General features: G+C 37.4%; 1 protein-coding gene and 1 long non-coding RNA gene across 2 annotated transcripts; both read right to left on the bottom strand.

Moving 5' to 3' along the window:
* Positions 1-276: 276 nt before the first annotated feature.
* Positions 277-12978, bottom strand: LOC119904521 (C-type lectin domain family 4 member E-like). Its single transcript, XM_038721242.1, has 6 exons — positions 12849-12978; positions 12651-12752; positions 12123-12302; positions 3191-3333; positions 1933-2036; positions 277-1722 (listed from the first exon to the last, which is right to left on the bottom strand). Exons 1-6 carry the CDS (start codon positions 12916-12918, stop codon positions 1566-1568), a joined length of 756 nt encoding a protein of 251 aa, XP_038577170.1. The 5' UTR covers positions 12919-12978; the 3' UTR covers positions 277-1565.
* On the bottom strand, positions 5914-7649 carry LOC119904522. The gene is made up of 3 exons (XR_005444717.1): positions 7515-7649; positions 7055-7114; positions 5914-6382 (listed from the first exon to the last, which is right to left on the bottom strand). It is a non-coding gene; the product is annotated as an uncharacterized LOC119904522 (long non-coding RNA).
* Positions 12979-17344: the final 4366 nt, after the last annotated feature.

Here is a 17344-nt window from a genome sequence, read left to right as displayed (position 1 = left end):
TAGCTCTTTGAGGAATGTAATTAACATGTTTTACTCAAAACTGTTTCCACATTCTCAAAAGCCTTACCAGCCTGTCTGTGTTTTACACAAGCAGCACATGTAAAACAATGGTGTCTTGAACACCAGATGGGGGACTGTGGTAGCGTCAGCAGGCCTCTCTCCCTCCATAACGGTCACTTGGCCAGTCGCTCCCTTCCCCAACCGCCCAGCAGTATATAAAGTAAGTAAAATCCATCCACGATCAGCACCAAATTAAATTTGAATATAGAAACAAAATGAAATGAGGCATTGTTTTATTAATTTGGCTGTTTGGGTTTGATTTCTTTTCTGTGTACATTCAAGATACAAGAAAGACTGCTTTAAAGGAACAAAATGTAAATGAGAAAAATGGGAATTAAACAAACACAGAAAAAATCCTGGACGAAAAGAGAAAATGGTGACACACATATTTCAGAAAAAAACATACATCTTTAGAATAGAATGATGCTACCAGCAGGAAAACACTCTGCAGCACAGAATACCTTACATGAAATGACTTAACAGACTCTTGTTTGTTTCAATAGTTTCTCTGAAGCTTAACTATTGAGGAAGAAACAAGTCACGAATAAATGTCACTTAAGACAGGAACAGTATGAGAGCAACTTAATACTTTGTTAAATGATCAAGTAAACAATTCTAGTCCTTTTCAATCACATTGAAACACATGTACAAGTATTATTTATTATGAAGTTGTAATGGACTGTGTAATGACATAGTAATTATATATATTTTATAAAGGATTTATCCTATTTAGGTCAATTGGTGACTCTGAATTGCCCAAAGCACTGAATGTGAGTGTAAATGTCTAAACAACAAGAGACAGTTACGCGACATTCAGACCAAACACAAATTTAATTCCACGTAACGCTTTCCTCGCGGGGGTTTTATTGCTGGACAACTGCTGAGTGTTCACACACAACGCGATTATGCGAATAAACACAACTCGCCATTACTACAAATGCGCCACTTTATCAGGTCTGTCAGCAAGACAGCAGGACAACAACTTCTAAAAGACTTGTTTCCTGAATGGCGTTCGGATCGATCAGGGCTATGCTATGCTAACTCCCAGCAATGTCCAGTTTTGTAAGAGTAGTAGTCCAACAGAGCTAGCAACAACACTAGAACCGGATGTGCACGGAATCTAGCTGCTGAGAAGCTTGATGAAGATAAATCAACATTGTAATCCCAAAAACTAAAGTAAAAAGCTAATTTAATAAAAGCAGTTCACTCCGAGCTCCTGCGAGCAATTAGAGAAAAGTGCTTAAGTCAGATTTATTATCCTATTAAGTACATTTCAGATATTCAGTAGCATGTTAGCTACAACTGTCCTGATAAGTTTTAGGGAGCTTTGTTTCACTGCATATGGTAGTCATTAGGACAAGCCTGGGGTTAATTTTCTCAGTAAAAAGTACAGTATATTTTGGGAAAAAATACTGAGATCTTGAGAAAAACAATTACACTATTAAAGGACTTTTGAATAATTGTTAAAGTACTTTTAAATGTATCATATCAAAACTCATTAAATTCTAAGCAAATCTTTCACAGATCCATTTCAGAGAGTTATCACACCGCAGATCGTTCCAGTTTCCTCCAGTTTTTGTGCTAGCCTGGATATGTGCACAGTCCTCTTCACCCCACCGTGGATCTCCAGCACCATTATCAGGCTGCCGTGTGAACCAGTACCTAGGAGGTTAACAAGAAAGGGAATTTTCACAGTATTTTTCATGAGGTGATTTTAGAGCAGCCACGTCTGTAAGAAATGTTGGAAATTCAGTTCAGTCTGATGAAAAATTATTTAGACATTCATATAAGCATAAACCTAGTAATGCACAGCAATAGTTGTATATGTGTCTATATTCAAATAAGGTGTAGACCATTTACTGTATGCCTTACGACAGAGTCAGCGGAGTTCCATCAGTCCATTTCCAGGTGCCCTCATTTTCTTTGTCATTCAAACCAATCCAAGTGTCTTGATTGATGACTTTAGTGAGGAATTCCTGTTCAAGGAAAAGGAATGCAAACCAGTATTTAGATTTTAGATTTTTCAAAATGTCAGTAGCTCAAAAATGTATGTTAAATATTTTAATTGTAATCTAATCATTATAGCAGTAAATTTCAGAATTTTTCTCTCCACATCTATATTGACTATACATACAGTACATACAGACTAAAGTAAAACTTATAACGGAAGGGCATGAGTCTGTTGGGGTTTTTGTATGCATGTGAGAAACAAAAACATTTGTGGATGAGGCAAAGGGGAAGTATTTGATTTGCCATTGTGCCACCATTACTATACATTTTTACAACTAAAAAAATATCAAACTGATATTCCCTCCCTATTCATTTCAAGGTTCAAGATTCAATTTATTCATCTATAAAATTATAGAAATTACATTGCTCCAAAGTGAATCAACCCACTCTGATTCCAGATTATAAGATATACAGTAAATACTGATTAAATTAAGACAAACATAAAAATATATTAAGATAAGAAAGAAAGTAAGAAAGTTTGTATCTAATAAAACGACCACAAGTGCAGTATGATGAAAAGAAGTGTAGTCAGTGGTGAAAGAAGTACTCAGACAGTAGAAGTAGAAATACCACAGTTAGAAATATGTTACAAGTGAAAATAATGCATCAAAAGTATTAGCAAGTATTAACTCTGCCAGATTGTAAATATTGCTTGGTTGTTTCATGTCATTCCTTTCCAGTCATCAGAACCTTTGTCTGACCCTGAACCCTTTACCCTGATATCCATACCTGCCTGACCTTCTTTCTATATCCTTCTGAAAATATTATATTATTGTATTGTAATTTATAGAATAATGTATAGGCATCGCTGCAATGCTGCAGGTGGGGCTAATTTTAATTACTACATGCTATTGGATTTTTACATTTTTAATCAGTTTTTAAATGTTTTAACCATAATCAGAAACGTAACTAGAAACTATTTGTCAGATAATGTTATGGACTATATTAAGAAATTAGTATAGTGGTAGTAAAGTAGAAGTAAATATCAAGCAGCTCAATGACAATCAATCACAATAACTGATGGTTCAGTGAAGGTTGTAGATTTAAAGTCACAAATTTATCTCAGAGGGATTTATAATCTATAAACATAGACAAAAAGGGATAAAGTCGAACACACAACCTGTTCTTCATAACTGTTTATCACCACCAGATCTGCTCCACGGCCTTTGCAGTCTTCTCTGCCTTTTCCCCAAGTTTCAGACTTGGTGGAGAGGAGATAACAGGTACAACTGAACATCCTCCATCCTGCAGGACAAGTTTTCTCTGTAAAATGCATCAAACAAAATACATTAAAGAACCTTCTATTTGAGAGGTGTGGATTCAAGCATACTCTTAGCATTGCTCTATTATACAGTCAGTGGACAATGAATCAACCAATAACAACCCTGTACCAGAATTACAAAACACTATCATTAAAAAATGGATAATATATATAATTTTGTTGACTCCCGTCACTCTAAATTATTTGAAGGAGCTGTGACACTCTAAACCCTGCTGCTTCTTCTAATGACTCCTCACTAGTGGCAGAGGAAATTTCCTAAAGTAGCAATACTGCAGTATAGAAATATTCTGATTCAAGTCCTGAATTTGAAATTTTACTTAATAACAATAATAATTGATATCTTAGATGCTTAAAGCGCTTCGGTATGAGGTGCCCCTAGGGACATTATTCAGAATTACCATGCATATACATGTACTTTACCTCTCACATACACATATGAAACCAAACTCATTCACATACTATACTGAAAAGCTCACACATACAAGTAAAATGCTTTTACACACACAACTGAAACGCTCTCACACACACAACTGAAAATATTACATTCACACACACAACTAAAAAGCTCACACACACAACTGAAATGCTCTCACACACACAACTGAAACGCTCACGTACATACAAGTGAAATGCTGTTACATACAATACTGAAATGCTCTCACACACACAACTGAAATGCTCACACACACACAACTGAAATGCCTTTACACACACAACTGAAACGCTCACACAAATACAAGTGAAATGCTTTTACACGCACAACTGAAACGCTCACACACACACAAATGAAAACCTGACACATGTACAAGTGAAATTCTATGGTTGGTCCCAGCCAATGATCCCAGCTTGCACTTCAGGTAAGTTAACATTAAAGCTATACACCAAAACTTTAAATAATGATTTATATGTTATTGACATTATACATAAGATTTTAAATGATTCTAAGTATTTACTGTAATTGTGGTTTGCAACACCACAATTGTCTAAACGTGAATCAGCTTTAAACTAAGTTCTAACTGTTAAATGTCTAACAAACTATTTGAAGCAAATCAATTAAACCTGAATTCAGATTTTCACATAACTTTAGTTATGAGTCAATAATTTGGATGTCACTTGATTATAGTGTTTCTTGTAATAAGTCAATGGTAAGCTAATGTTAAGTTAAATATGGTAAGCTGAGCTATTTTGCTTGCATAATGGTAGCCATAGTTATTATTTCCACTTTTTAGCCTATTAAGGCATTAAAAGGCCTTCTCTACTTCTATTCCCACTCCCTGCTAGGAAGAGCAGCACTGGATCTCCTCATCGTCCACTGTGGTTTTCAACATCTGTGTTTTAAGTCCATTAAAAAATGGTTTATGGTTCCCATTGCAATAAATTCTAAATATATTTTTACTTTAGACTTATTTTGTCTTTACTACTGACTGAAAATGTTCAGTCAGTGAGTGTCAATTGAAAGAACCAGCTCATCATGCAACACAGATAAAACATTGAATATTAAAGCTTAACTCTTTTGCTAAGGGAGAGCTGTCTAGTATAAGTAGAAAAGTGAAAATACTGTTTTGTCTACTGACCTTGGTCGGAAAAGGTCCGAAGATGAAATAGTTATGCAGTTTTTTTAACATTGTACCTTATACTTGAAGAAGCCTTGTTTGCTGCTCTCATGTACAGTACGTCTAGTTTAAAGACAAGAGAATGAGCACAAATCCAAACAAAACTGGGTAAAGTGCTTAAACAAAGAATGACCTGCTGACTGAGAAATTATGAACCCCACTAGATGTATCATTAATTGCAATGTTGCAAACTCTTGAGGTATTCTCAGGCAAGTAGTCCACACAGAGCAAAAATAAACAATCAGCTGATCGAATGCACTTGTAGCAAGTATGTGCTTTCTATCAGTTAATGTTTTTCACCCTTTTGCCTCACTACACACTATGCCAATAAACATGTAATATCCACAAGACCTACTCAACGGTCACAATAAATGACACCATCTATAGAGCTTCAAAACTATTCAGTGTACAGATAATTCTTTTTTTTATGTAACTTAAATGTCACATTTGTCTCTTAAAGAATTTCTCCTTCTCTACACTATAAGATGTTTATTGTCGAATTAACAGTAACTTACTGGCAACAATTATCCAGTAGTTGCTGTATTTCATTCTACGGTAAAATTACTGTTAAACCAACAACAGTAGTGTTTAGCATACCGTAAAATAAAGCACAGTATATGTACTGTTTTTTTGAAGCACAGTAATATACTGTTACTTTTTTGGCATACTGTATAATGAAGTACAGTATTATGCTGTTATTTCTTGGCATACTGTTTAATCAAGTACAGTAATATACTGTTTTTTACAGTACTACTGTATAACAAATAAAATATGGCTATTTAGCTGTTGATGTAAAATAAGAAAAAGGACATTCAAAGACTTAACTGCACAAAAAGATTGTTTATTCCACAAGTAGAACAAAACAGTCATAATAACACACATTTATATATATATATATATATATATATATATATATATATATATATATATATATATATATAATAAATAAAGAGATCTGTTTTGAAACTGATAGTCTAACAATGTCATAGGCAGTCTGTAATCAATGTATAAAATGGGGTTCTCTGAAAATATTTCCTTATAACTAGCCACAGAGACTAGAAAAGCCAGGTTGAAGATAAGAAAATACTGAAACTAGTAAAACATATGGGTCATTAACCATCTTGACCACATGCTGAAACATGACATTCTCCATAAAAATCATCAGAATAAATAACATGTAACAACTAATCAAAACTCCATAAAATTGGCCGAACATTCAACCAAGCCACAGTTATCCTGTCAAGACACATTGCAATACACAAAAGAATCTTCTCAAAACAATTTCTCACTGTAGGTGTTCTGGGTGGGGATGTCAGCATTGGAGAAGTAATGTTGGTGAAGGGTGGAGGTGGTGGGGGAAGCCAGGTGAGGAGGGTGGTGGTGGGCAGTGGCAGTGGTGACAGCAGTTGTGATTGTCCTGCAAAAAAATTAACAACAACACAACAAATCAATCACTAGGACAGAAATTCATCAAAAATGCTGAACTCACGTTATCTAAACACCTTTGAGTGAATCTATGAAGGCTGCTCTGCACTCTGATTACACAAGACAATCAATACCTTTGAATGTGACTTAATGAGACGGTGGACTCCATCAGAATACTCAGACACAGTATGGGACACGTACATGACTTCTGTTAGTGCTGTGTTGTCAAGTCTTTTTATTTTAAGGAAAAAGGTAATCATCACCCTCCTATCTATAAGTTAGAGTACAGATACTGTAGGAGTATTTTCAGAGACTTTTTCCTATCCTATTTTACTATGGGAGTCAATGGAAAAATTGGACACTTTTACTCTCACTTCTAGTGACAGGAGGACCAAGGCACATTATTCTCTAAGACTTTCTGAAGATGGATAATAAATTAAACGTTCTTAGACCATCATAACTTAAACTCATAATACAGTTCTGTTTTACTCAAGCATTACCAACAAGCAACCATCCAAGTTCACAGTCTCTTAAATCCAATAAATCACTAACTAAAGCTGTGTCTCAATTCAGGGACCGCATCCTTTGAAGGCTGCACGTAAATATATCCAGTAATCTTAGTGGGCCATGGTAACGTTATGTTAGTTAGTAATAATGGACTTACAGTTTTACAGGTTGTAATCCTGAAGTTGGTCTTGGTCCCACAATATGGCTCAGCTCCGGCCTTGTGGAAATAAGAGAACAGAAAAGCCAGTTAAAATAAAAATCAAGAAGACTGCCTGCAAACATAAATTCACTTTAATGTTAACTTAACGTTACATGCAAACACCCAAGGTCAGACTCACAGCTCTATTAAATAACATAGAAACTTCTGGTAATTTTGGCCTTCAGCCTAAATATACTATCTTCTTTATAAAATAAAATGTGCAAATCAAGCATTTTGTTTAAGCTATTAACGTTAATTTAATCAGCTTCTAACTTACTGACAGGCTAACAGGACAGCTTTGCTACACCAAGCTAACGTTAGCTGTGGCTACCAGATACGTTACAGAACATCAAAGCCACGGTAAGTTCTTCTAGACTAACGTAAAAGTTATGCACTTTTTGTTTCTTTCACCACTCACCAGATATTAATGATGAAGCAGCTTCCAGGTCAGCAAACAGACAGATGATCCCCCAGTAGAGGCTCTAGCAATTGTTCTCTCGTACAGCTGCACTCCCCGCACTGAGAGCTACAACCGAAGAGTCCGTGTAAAACGTCACACAAAAGCGCCAACTTAACGCATCCAGTCCAGTCCGGAAGAGTCTGATGTGAAAGTTTCAAGAAAAGTTTCATGACATCTGATGTTAAACTAAATATTGTTGAGTCAAATCTTATACAGTAAGAAACTGTTGGAAATACAGTAATACTACTGTGAAAACAACAAAAATCATTTACAAGTAGCTCTTCCAGGAGTCTGTCTGGTCAGATTGCGCCTCTCTATGGCGCCTCCCAGCGCTGGTGTGCTTGCATTTGATAACTAGCAGTGGGCTAAAGCCGACCCATCTAATTAGTTTCAAATTGAGCATATACTTTGGAAGAAATCAAACTATGCGCCGATGCTTGTCAGAGGCAATAAACATAATGCCGTTGTACGATCAACAGTTGTTCGCCTGTATTGTGAGATGTGTGCTTTTATTTAAACAACTTCCTGTTCAACTGAAATCCTCTCATACAACGTACTGAAATGCTTTTATACAACATACATTTTACTTGAGTATGCGAGAGCGTTTCAGTTGTGTGTGTGTGAGAGTGTTTCAGTTGTGTGTGTGTGAGAGGATTTCAGTTGTGTGTGTGTGAGAGTGTTTCAGTTGTGTGTGTGAGAGCGTTTCAGTTGTGTGTGTGTGAGAGCGTTTCAGTTGTGTGTGAGAGCGTTTCAGTTGTGTGTGAGAGAGCGTTTCAGTTGTGTGTGTGAGAGCGTTTCAGTTGTGTGTGTGAGAGCGTTTCACTTGTGTGTGTGAGAGCGTTTCAATTGTGTGTGTGAGAGCGTTTCAGTTGTGTGTGTGAGAGCGTTTCAGTTGTGTGTGTGTGAGCATTTCAATTGTGTGTGTGAGATCGTTTCAGTTGTGTGTGTGTGAACGTTTCAGTTGTGTGTGTGAGAGCGTTTCACTTGTGTGTGTGAGAGCGTTTCACTTGTATGTGTGTGAGCTTTTCAGTTGTGTGTGTGAATGTAATATTTTCAGTTGTGTGTGTGAATGTAATATTTTCAGTTGTGTGTGTGAGAGCGTTTCAGTTGTGTGTGTAAAAGCATTTTACTTGTATGTGTGTGAGCTTTTCAGTATAGTATGTGAATGAGTTTGGTTTCATATGTGTATGTGAGAGGAAAAGTACATGTATATGCTGAATTGAGATCTGTCTAGTATAAGTAGAAATAAAAACACCTCATACTTTGGAGTGAAGGTGAGAAACTCCTCCTGCTGACCGAAAACAGTTTTTTCTGAATAGTTTAACAGTACAATCATTTTCTGGAATAATTCAACCGTGCAAAACTTGCTTCACTCTGGCATTAATGCTGCATTTATACTGTAAATTTCATCTAATATTCTTCTTTCTACTATTTTCGCATTTTAACACTTTTATTTATTGATACAGTTTTTCTGAATTATTTATTTAGACTGTTATATATTGTAGTACAGTGGTTCTCAACCATTTTTGGGCCAGTGCCCCCCTATCCATTATTCAGGTCCCTTAACGCCCCCCCTCAAAAAAGATGTTGGTTATTTTCCCTGAATATTGTTAATTTTTTTTTTTTATTGTTGTTGTTACTGTTAAAAACATGGAAAAAACACACAGTGACAAACAACATATTAATTACTTTCCCAGGTAACAAAAAAGTAAGTAAGTATATTTAACTAATAAGTCAATGTTCCTCCCAGAAACTGTGTGAAGCCAGAGAGTGTTTTGTTGGATGGGGCACTTAATAAGTAGGGGGTATGGGGGTCCTCCCCCAGAAGATTTTGAACATTAAACACTTAATTTCCTGCATTCTGGTGAAGGTGCCTGCAACTCTGCAATCAAATACGATTTAATCAATATGTGGCGGTCAGCGTTTATATTGTGGCGGATTGTGCTGTAACTTATCTGCTCATGTTCAAAACTTTCTGCACATTCAGAATCTCTCCCACGTAGCCTATCTGTGTTCTCTGACATGTAGGCTAAAGAAAAAAAGTAATATAATGAGACTAATGTCATTAGCCTATTTAAAGAGAATTCATAATATTTTACTACATTATACTACATGCTGCGTTACCCAGGCCTAACTGATTCACTGGAAGAACTGGATGAGACGAGAAGGTGCTCGTGCCGGGGGAAAACGAAACTAGGGCCGACAACACCTGTGATCAGGCAGAAATCTCATGAACAAAATCACACCTGTTAACTTCAGCACCTCTAATAAATTGCTGCTTACAATCCCCAGCAGAGCAAGTCAGGGCTTCAGTTTTTAACGTTACATTTTTATAGCCTACTGAAACTCCTGTATACAGGTGCTGGTCATATAATTAGAATATCATCAAAAAGTTTATTTATTTCAGTAATTCCATTCAAAAAATGAAACTTGTATAATGTATACATTCATTACACACAAACTGATATATTTCAAATGTTTATTTCATTTAATTGTGATGATTAAAACTGACAACCAGAAAATCCCAATCCAGTATCTCCGAAAATTAGAATATTACTTAAGACCAATAAAAAAAAAGGATTTTTAGAAATGTTGGCCAACTGAAAAGTATGAACATGAAAAGTATGAGCATGCACAGCACTCAATACTTAGTTGGGGCTCCTTTTGCCTGAATTACTGCAGCAATGCGGCGAGGCACGGAGTCGATCAGTCTGTGGCACTGCTCAGGTGTTATGAGGGCCCAGGTTGCTCTGATAGTGGCCTTCAGCTCTTCTGCATTGTTGGGTCTGGCGTATTGCATCTTCCTCTTCACCCCATAGATTTTCTATAGGGTTAAGGTCAGGCGAGTTTGCTGGCCAATTAAGAACAGGGATACCATGGTCCTTAAACCAGGTACTGGTAGCTTTGGCACTGTGTGCAGGTGCCAAGTCCTGTTGGAAAATGAAATCTGAATCTCCATAAAGTTGGTCAGCAGCAGGAAGCATGAAGTGCTCTAAAACTTCCTGGTAGATGGCTGCATTGACCTTGGACCTCAGAAAACACAGTGGACCAACACCAGCAGATGACATGGCACCCCAAACCATCACTGACTGTGGAAACTTTACACTGGACTTCAAGCAACGTGGATTCTGTGCCTCTCCTCTCTTCCTCCAGACTCCTCCAGACCTTGATTTCCAAAGGAGATGTAAAATTTACTTTCATCAGAGAACATAACTTTGGACCACTCAGCAGCAGTCCAGTCCTTTTTGTCTTTAGCCCAGGTGTGACGCTTCTGACGCTGTGTCTTGTTCAAGAGTGGCTTGACACAAGGAATGCGACAGCTGAAACCCATGGCTTGCATACGTCTGTGCGTGGTGGTTCTTGAAGCACTGACTCCAGCTGCAGTCCACTCTTTGTGAATCTCCCCCACATTTTTGAATGGGTTTTGTTTCACAATCCTCTCCAAGGTGCGGTTATCCCTATTGCTTGTACACTTTTTTCTACCACATCTTTTCCTTCCGTTGACCTCTCTATTAATGTGCTTGGACACAGAGCTCTGTGAACAGCCAGCCTCTTTAGCAATGACCTCTTGTGTCTTGCCCTCCTTGTGCAAGGAGTCAATGGTCTTCTTTTGGACATCTGTCAAGTCAGCAGTCTTCCCCATGATTGTGTAGCATACAGAACTAGACTGAGGGACCATTTAAAGGCCTTTGCAGGTGTTTTGAGTTAATTAGCTGATTAGAGTGTGGCACCAGGTGTCTTCAATATTGAACCTTTTCACAATATTCTAATTTTCTGAGATACTGATTTCGGGGTTTTCATTAGCTGTCATATCAGTCTGTGTGGAATGAATGTATACATTATACAAGTTTCACTTTTTGAATGGAATTACTGAAATAAATCAACTTTTTGATGTTATTCTAATTATATGACCTGTATGTCTGCTTTGGCACAAACTGTTTGCAACCCACAGCGCGAGGTGGGTCCACCTCACTTGCTGGTGTCGGCAGCGAAGTTGCTTTCAGGGTAAGTCCGACAGCGGAATATCCCTCTTGTAAATGTGTAACTACTGCGATAACAAGACATTCACGGTGTATTCCTCAGAGAAATAAACACTTTTCCACCAAGAAAGAGAGCGTCAATCTTCCAGAGTTTAGGCTACACAGTAAACGCCATGTGGGTAAAATCTTACAGATGATAGCCTACTCTGACTTCCCGTTCCCGTGAAGGCAGCACGGAGCTGCACCACAAGAAGTTGAAGGAGAAAAAAATGCACCTTCTCGTCCAGTCACAGTGGACTAAGACCACCGTGTTTTTGCAAGAAGTTTAAGGTTTAAACTCGTTTTGTTCTGAATCTTTGGTGCAACGCCCCCGTCGAGAAACACTATTGTAGTAGTACACCACACATATTTTTCTAATATGTTTCATTTTTGTTTCTGCAATGTATGTTTAAATAGATTGAGAGGTTGAAAGTGAAACTGAGCTAAGAGGATGTAGCAGATATATATATAGATATAGAAGATGTGGTCGGTCCTGGCCTTCATGTTAAGAGACAGCTGTGCAGAACCCACACAGGCAAGCACTCACTCTGTTTGGACAAACTCTGAAGCCTGTCTAACTCTTTAGTCGTGTTACTGAGGCTGGCATTCAGCCGGTCTCTCTCTTCAGTCACGGAGGACAGCTTGTTTTCACTGTTCTGGAGACGCTTCGTCAGGTTGGCTTTGACAGTGGAGAGTTCTGCAGATGAATCACGGACTGAGTCACGGTCTGGAATAAATCAAGATACATGTTTCTTAAACATAAAATGCTGATACTGACTTGAGTTTCTATGCTTTAGGAAACATTTTTGCTGCTCTAGCTGCTTGGATATGAATTTTTACCATGGGTGGATAAAGTAATATTCATAATAAATATATTTACAAAACAAATATTTCATGAGGTCAATGTTCACTTTTAATTTGTGGTGCAGATGTAAAACGTGCTTAAGGCCAACAAGTAAAGAAAAAGACAAAAGTCAACAAAGAACATTTTGGTGAAACCAAACTTTCAGAGCAGAATAATGCTCCTGAAAATCCCAAGATCAAACTGATGTTAATGGATGAAAGCGAGACTCACGGTAAACACAGAGGCCGATGAGCCCAGCCAGCAGGAAAACACTCAGCAGCCCCAGACAGAGAACAACAGCTCCATGAAATATCCTCTCTGAGCTCCTAGGACCTGAACAGAGAGAAGACCAGTGAATACAGTCAATGACACAACAATAATATGACAGATAGTTTGCAGAGCTCAGTCTATCAGACTTATTATTCTTACCTGTCTGATTTTGTGATGGTTTGGAGTCAACATGATTGTCATATTCAATATTTGCATAGATTTCTTCCATCGCTCAATAGGATCCCAATATTTTGTGGAGGGTTGACTCTGTAGCACAAGTTACACATAAAAAGTGGAAACTCCTGTTGGTTGGTTTTTTTACTTTAGTTAAAGAGGAAGTCATGTCTCACAGATGGTAAAAGTAGTATGATACACACCTGTCATCTTCTTTGAAACAGGACAGTTAAGAAGCTAGATTAGCTTGATGTTCAGTCACAAGAAAAAGTATAAAGAAGTTGTTAAGATTTATTTTTTATTTTTTAACTCCTTTACAGGATCCTAAATAATTTTTTTTATATCTAGGCAGAATCTTATCTTTTACTAGTGCATAACTTAATTTAAAAGTATAGTCCCAAATAGACGCCTGTCATTTTTACTGGCCTGAGGGCTGTTTCACAAAAGCAGAATTCAGAAATACAGGGTAACAGAAAAAGTGAGGCTTGACCTAGTGTGATCAGTGCATCCTGGCTTTATTTGTTTCACAAAGGCCAAACCAGGCAGAGGAGGAGTGACTATGTCAGGTGTAAGTAGTTCAGTTAAATGCACATCAACAGCTTTCTTCAAGAGACCACATGGTCGATCACAGATTTATTGATGCTGAAATGGAAAAGACGTGTGCAGCATGCATTAAAAACAGTGACAGTAGCTGAAAATGTCACTTCTCTTAACTGAAACTGTCATAACGTTACTATTGAAAGAGTTAGGCTACTTTTTCACAATTTCACAAATTAACAGATGTACACTTTGCCTTCCTTTAAAGTGAGCAGTGGACGTTAATATGTTACTCAGGAAATTATTCATTATTAACAACAACCAATCGACATACATTATATAGGCTGTATACTGTATGTTATTGGCCCAGGCAGAGGGACAGAGAGAGGCAGGAGGTATGTCAATCTTGTGGAAATAGTCTTATTTATATCGATAATAGATAAGAAGTCAGTGATGTGGTTCTCATAGAAAATACTGTATCATATATTTGTAACAGGACCGTGACGCCATGCAAGCTGACAGCCAGTCTGGCAATGTAGTATCAGTATTACTTGAAGAACATCCACAGGTGCACAATTCCTGCTGTGCTAATTGATATGTGTTTTACAAACTGTCAGATATCTGTACAGTACACACTTAAAATATCACCCAAAACCCCTGGGAGGACTTGGACCTAGATATGATAAAAAGAGATTCTAAGGAAATTGACTTGGAAATCTAGAAACTAGAAAGAGAAGAAGCTCCACAACAGAAGCTCTCCCAAGCTCCCAGCAGATGAGTGATCCCAGGGAAAAATAAAAGGCCAAAAAACATTGTAGTGTCCTCTCCCTGTTGTTTCATGAATGAACAGTACACTATATACTTGGTCCAGTGAACTGGGACTATAATATGGAAGGATTATACAATTATGAAACCTAATAACCACAAACTTTGTGCCACCAATGCCAAATAAAAAACATACACATCAAAAAGTAACAAAAGTAGCTCCTTTATTTTTAAAGAATACTGTACATCAAAAAGCAATAAATCCACCTAAAAAATAATGACATATGGCCTCTGACCAGTCATTGATGTTATCAGGAAATATTGGAGCATTGTCCCTCTGCAAAGCCACTCTAGGAGTGCCAGAGAATTTGCTTGAGAACACAAAATGTAGTCTAATTGCTTTTGTAATATGTAATCCATGTTACCTGCAATTTGGTAGAATGATTCGTAGCTGATATGTTAAGCAATACTCGAGCGGTGAATGGCAGGCGAGCAGAGCAGAGTTTAGCTGTAATTGTACAGTGTAAGTTACAGTGCCTAATGAATACATAGTGCAGCTCTGCTGCTTCTCACGATTAAAGCGGAGCTTGGTTCATTATTGCTCCTGGCTGTTGTGAGTTGTAGGGTTGGTGCCCAAGCCCAAGCAAAGGAGTTTAAACACCAACTAATCCTATCCTCATTTGACCTTTGTGAAAAAAGCCACAAGACCTAGGAAGAATACCAACACTTTGGGTGAGAGAAAGAAAGAGTAAATGCAGAAGGATTTTCAACAAACGCCACAGCCCTGTGTTTTTTTAAACTCAAGAACACGCCAAGACAGATACTGGTCCACCCTAAAGACCAAACACCACACACCCGTTTTGATTTTAAAGCCACAATTGGACAAAAGAAGCTTGCCACCTGTCAATTTATATTTTAATTTTCCTTCTTAAATAATGAAATTTAATGTTATAAAATGAGCATCACTGATATTTACAGACACGCAGCAGCCACTGGTCAGTACGGTGGGACTGAAGGTGAAGCTTATATTCTCAGCCTGATGGCCGTCTGCAGATTTGATAGTTAGAGGGGTGGCTGATAAAAGCCGGAACAGACAACAACAGAAATATGATTCATCCCTTAAGAAAGTTTACCATGGTATTTGTACCAGGGTATTACCATGGTATTCGTACCATGGTAATACAATGGTACTAGTACCTCGGTATTTTTGACAGTACCATGGTATTCTGACAGTATTACGGTACCATAGTCAGAATACCATGGTACACAGTATGATATGCACCATGGTACTGTCAATAAATACCATGGTACAAATACCATGGTATTTATAATATAACAATGGTATGTGTACCATGGTATAACATACATATATACATATGTATGTACCATGGCATTTGTACCATACCTACAACTGTCAAATGTGCAATGGTACATGAAATAAAATATTTAGCTCAGGCAAATAAAAACACAGTGACAATTTTTAATTTTTTTTATTATTATTTCATAAATTTAGCAGGATTTTCTTTTCACGATCTTGGCCGCATTTGATAACTTTTGGCGGATGAATCCCTTTATTTCAGCATCATTCTTTTCTGGGAAGACAGATTTAACTTCCCCTAAAGAGAGAAAAGAAGTAAAGGAAAGAAGAACAGACAGGTTACAGAAAAAAAACATAGACATACAAACAGGTACATACAGAGACCCAGAAACAAATATTACAAATACAGTGACAAACTATTGAGAGTGAAAGAGCCACAGTAATGGCAACTCACACCTGCGCCTGCTTTGCAAAACACCTGGTTACCTTAACAATTTCTTAAGACTATATGGCTCACCCAGTGTTTTCTAATGTTATGAAATGATACAGCACTACACAGCGCAGCAGTCATGTGTCACTCTTTTATGGACAGCACATTACTGACTGCCACTGATGAAGAAATACTTACAAATAATCTTTTTAACATCTTCAGGAGGGAGTGATGGTCACGTCTCCCCCTTGGTTGATGACCCAAGCCCAGTCACACTATGAGCTGCCATGAATGCAGTTGTGTCCAGACCATGCATCAGATCATTGGTGTATTTTGCTGCTGTAACCTTGTTGCAGCGGTCCCTTATTGCCTGTGGAATATCCTAAGAACATAAAATATTATTACATTGGGTCATATTACCAAAGCTTGTTAAGAAATAGCAGCGTTGGGGTTATAAGGGGACAACTAAAATAATTTAGTTAATGTTCCTATTTATCTTAATTTCTATTTGCAGAAGTTTATTTTTATAAAATGTTCCCATGTCCCACTTTATAGTATACTTCTGTTATTAATGAATATGAAACTTACCAGACAGACAGCCACAGGGGCAATCGAACAGTCATCCACAGGCAGCTGTGTTCTGGAAGACTGCATACAGTATTTAAAAATCACAGAAGAATGTATGTTACTCACAAGAAACTAAGGAGAAGACAGACAGACAGAACAGATTTGATTTATAACCAAGAAAAACACCAACAACATATGAAAACTGCAATTCAAATGAACCATTAAATAACAACCATCAACATAAAAATCATGTACTGTACCTGAAAACTGGGTCCAGCAGTTGAGGTATGCGCCATACATGGTGCTTCTGCCACATCATTGTTGTCGTTCTGTATCTATGCATTAAAGCGACAGTTCAGAAATTTAGAAGTGGGGTTTTATTGAGATACTTAGATGACACGGCCCAGATTGGAAAAGCTAACAGGACTACCAACACAGAAGCTGAGCTACTGTGGACAGAGGCAGCTGCTTAAAGTATTTTAGATAATTTAATATCAGTTTAAGTGTATGCTATATTTAGGCTGTTTTCTCCGAAACCGTTTTCTCTGCTCTCTTTAAGTCACTTGGTTCCATTGACAAAAAGCTTTACCTCACAGAAGACGAGAGTTGCTTGTCTTCCGCATGCTTTGATCAGATAGTTTTATTAGTTCCTAACCCTTTAAAATGCAAAAGTCACTCAATAACAAAGAGGAAAAATTACTTTTTGTCAAAGTCTGGTGGTTTTAACTAGAGCATAGATGGGAGACTTCAGTTCACCATCGTGAAGGGTTGTCTGACAGCAAGGTGAAGCTGTGAAAATATTCTAAATATAACATACACTTAAACTGATAAAACATTTTTGCTGTCTAAAATACGGCTGCTGGC

The sequence above is a fragment of the Micropterus salmoides genome, unplaced genomic scaffold (assembly GCF_014851395.1).
Source record: "Micropterus salmoides isolate LMB-PRFRI ecotype aquatic unplaced genomic scaffold, ASM1485139v1 Ms_hic_scaffold_15, whole genome shotgun sequence".
NCBI classification, from domain to species: Eukaryota; Metazoa; Chordata; class Actinopteri; order Centrarchiformes; family Centrarchidae; genus Micropterus; species Micropterus salmoides.
Note: the sequence above shows the minus strand (reverse complement) of the source record. Positions and strands in the feature narration are given on the sequence as shown.

Excerpts from the sequence above, each read along its gene's own strand:
- LOC119904521 (XM_038721242.1), bottom strand. The coding sequence starts at position 12,918 with ATGGAAGAAATCTATGCAAATATTGAATATGACAATCATGTTGACTCC. Across the intron at positions 12,303-12,650 it reads CATCGGCCTCTGTGTTTACC|ACCGTGACTCAGTCCGTGAT; the intron begins GTGAGTCTCGCT and ends GATTTATTCCAG. Across the intron at positions 1,723-1,932 it reads GGAACTCCGCTGACTCTGTC|GTACTGGTTCACACGGCAGC; the intron begins GTAAGGCATACA and ends TTAACCTCCTAG.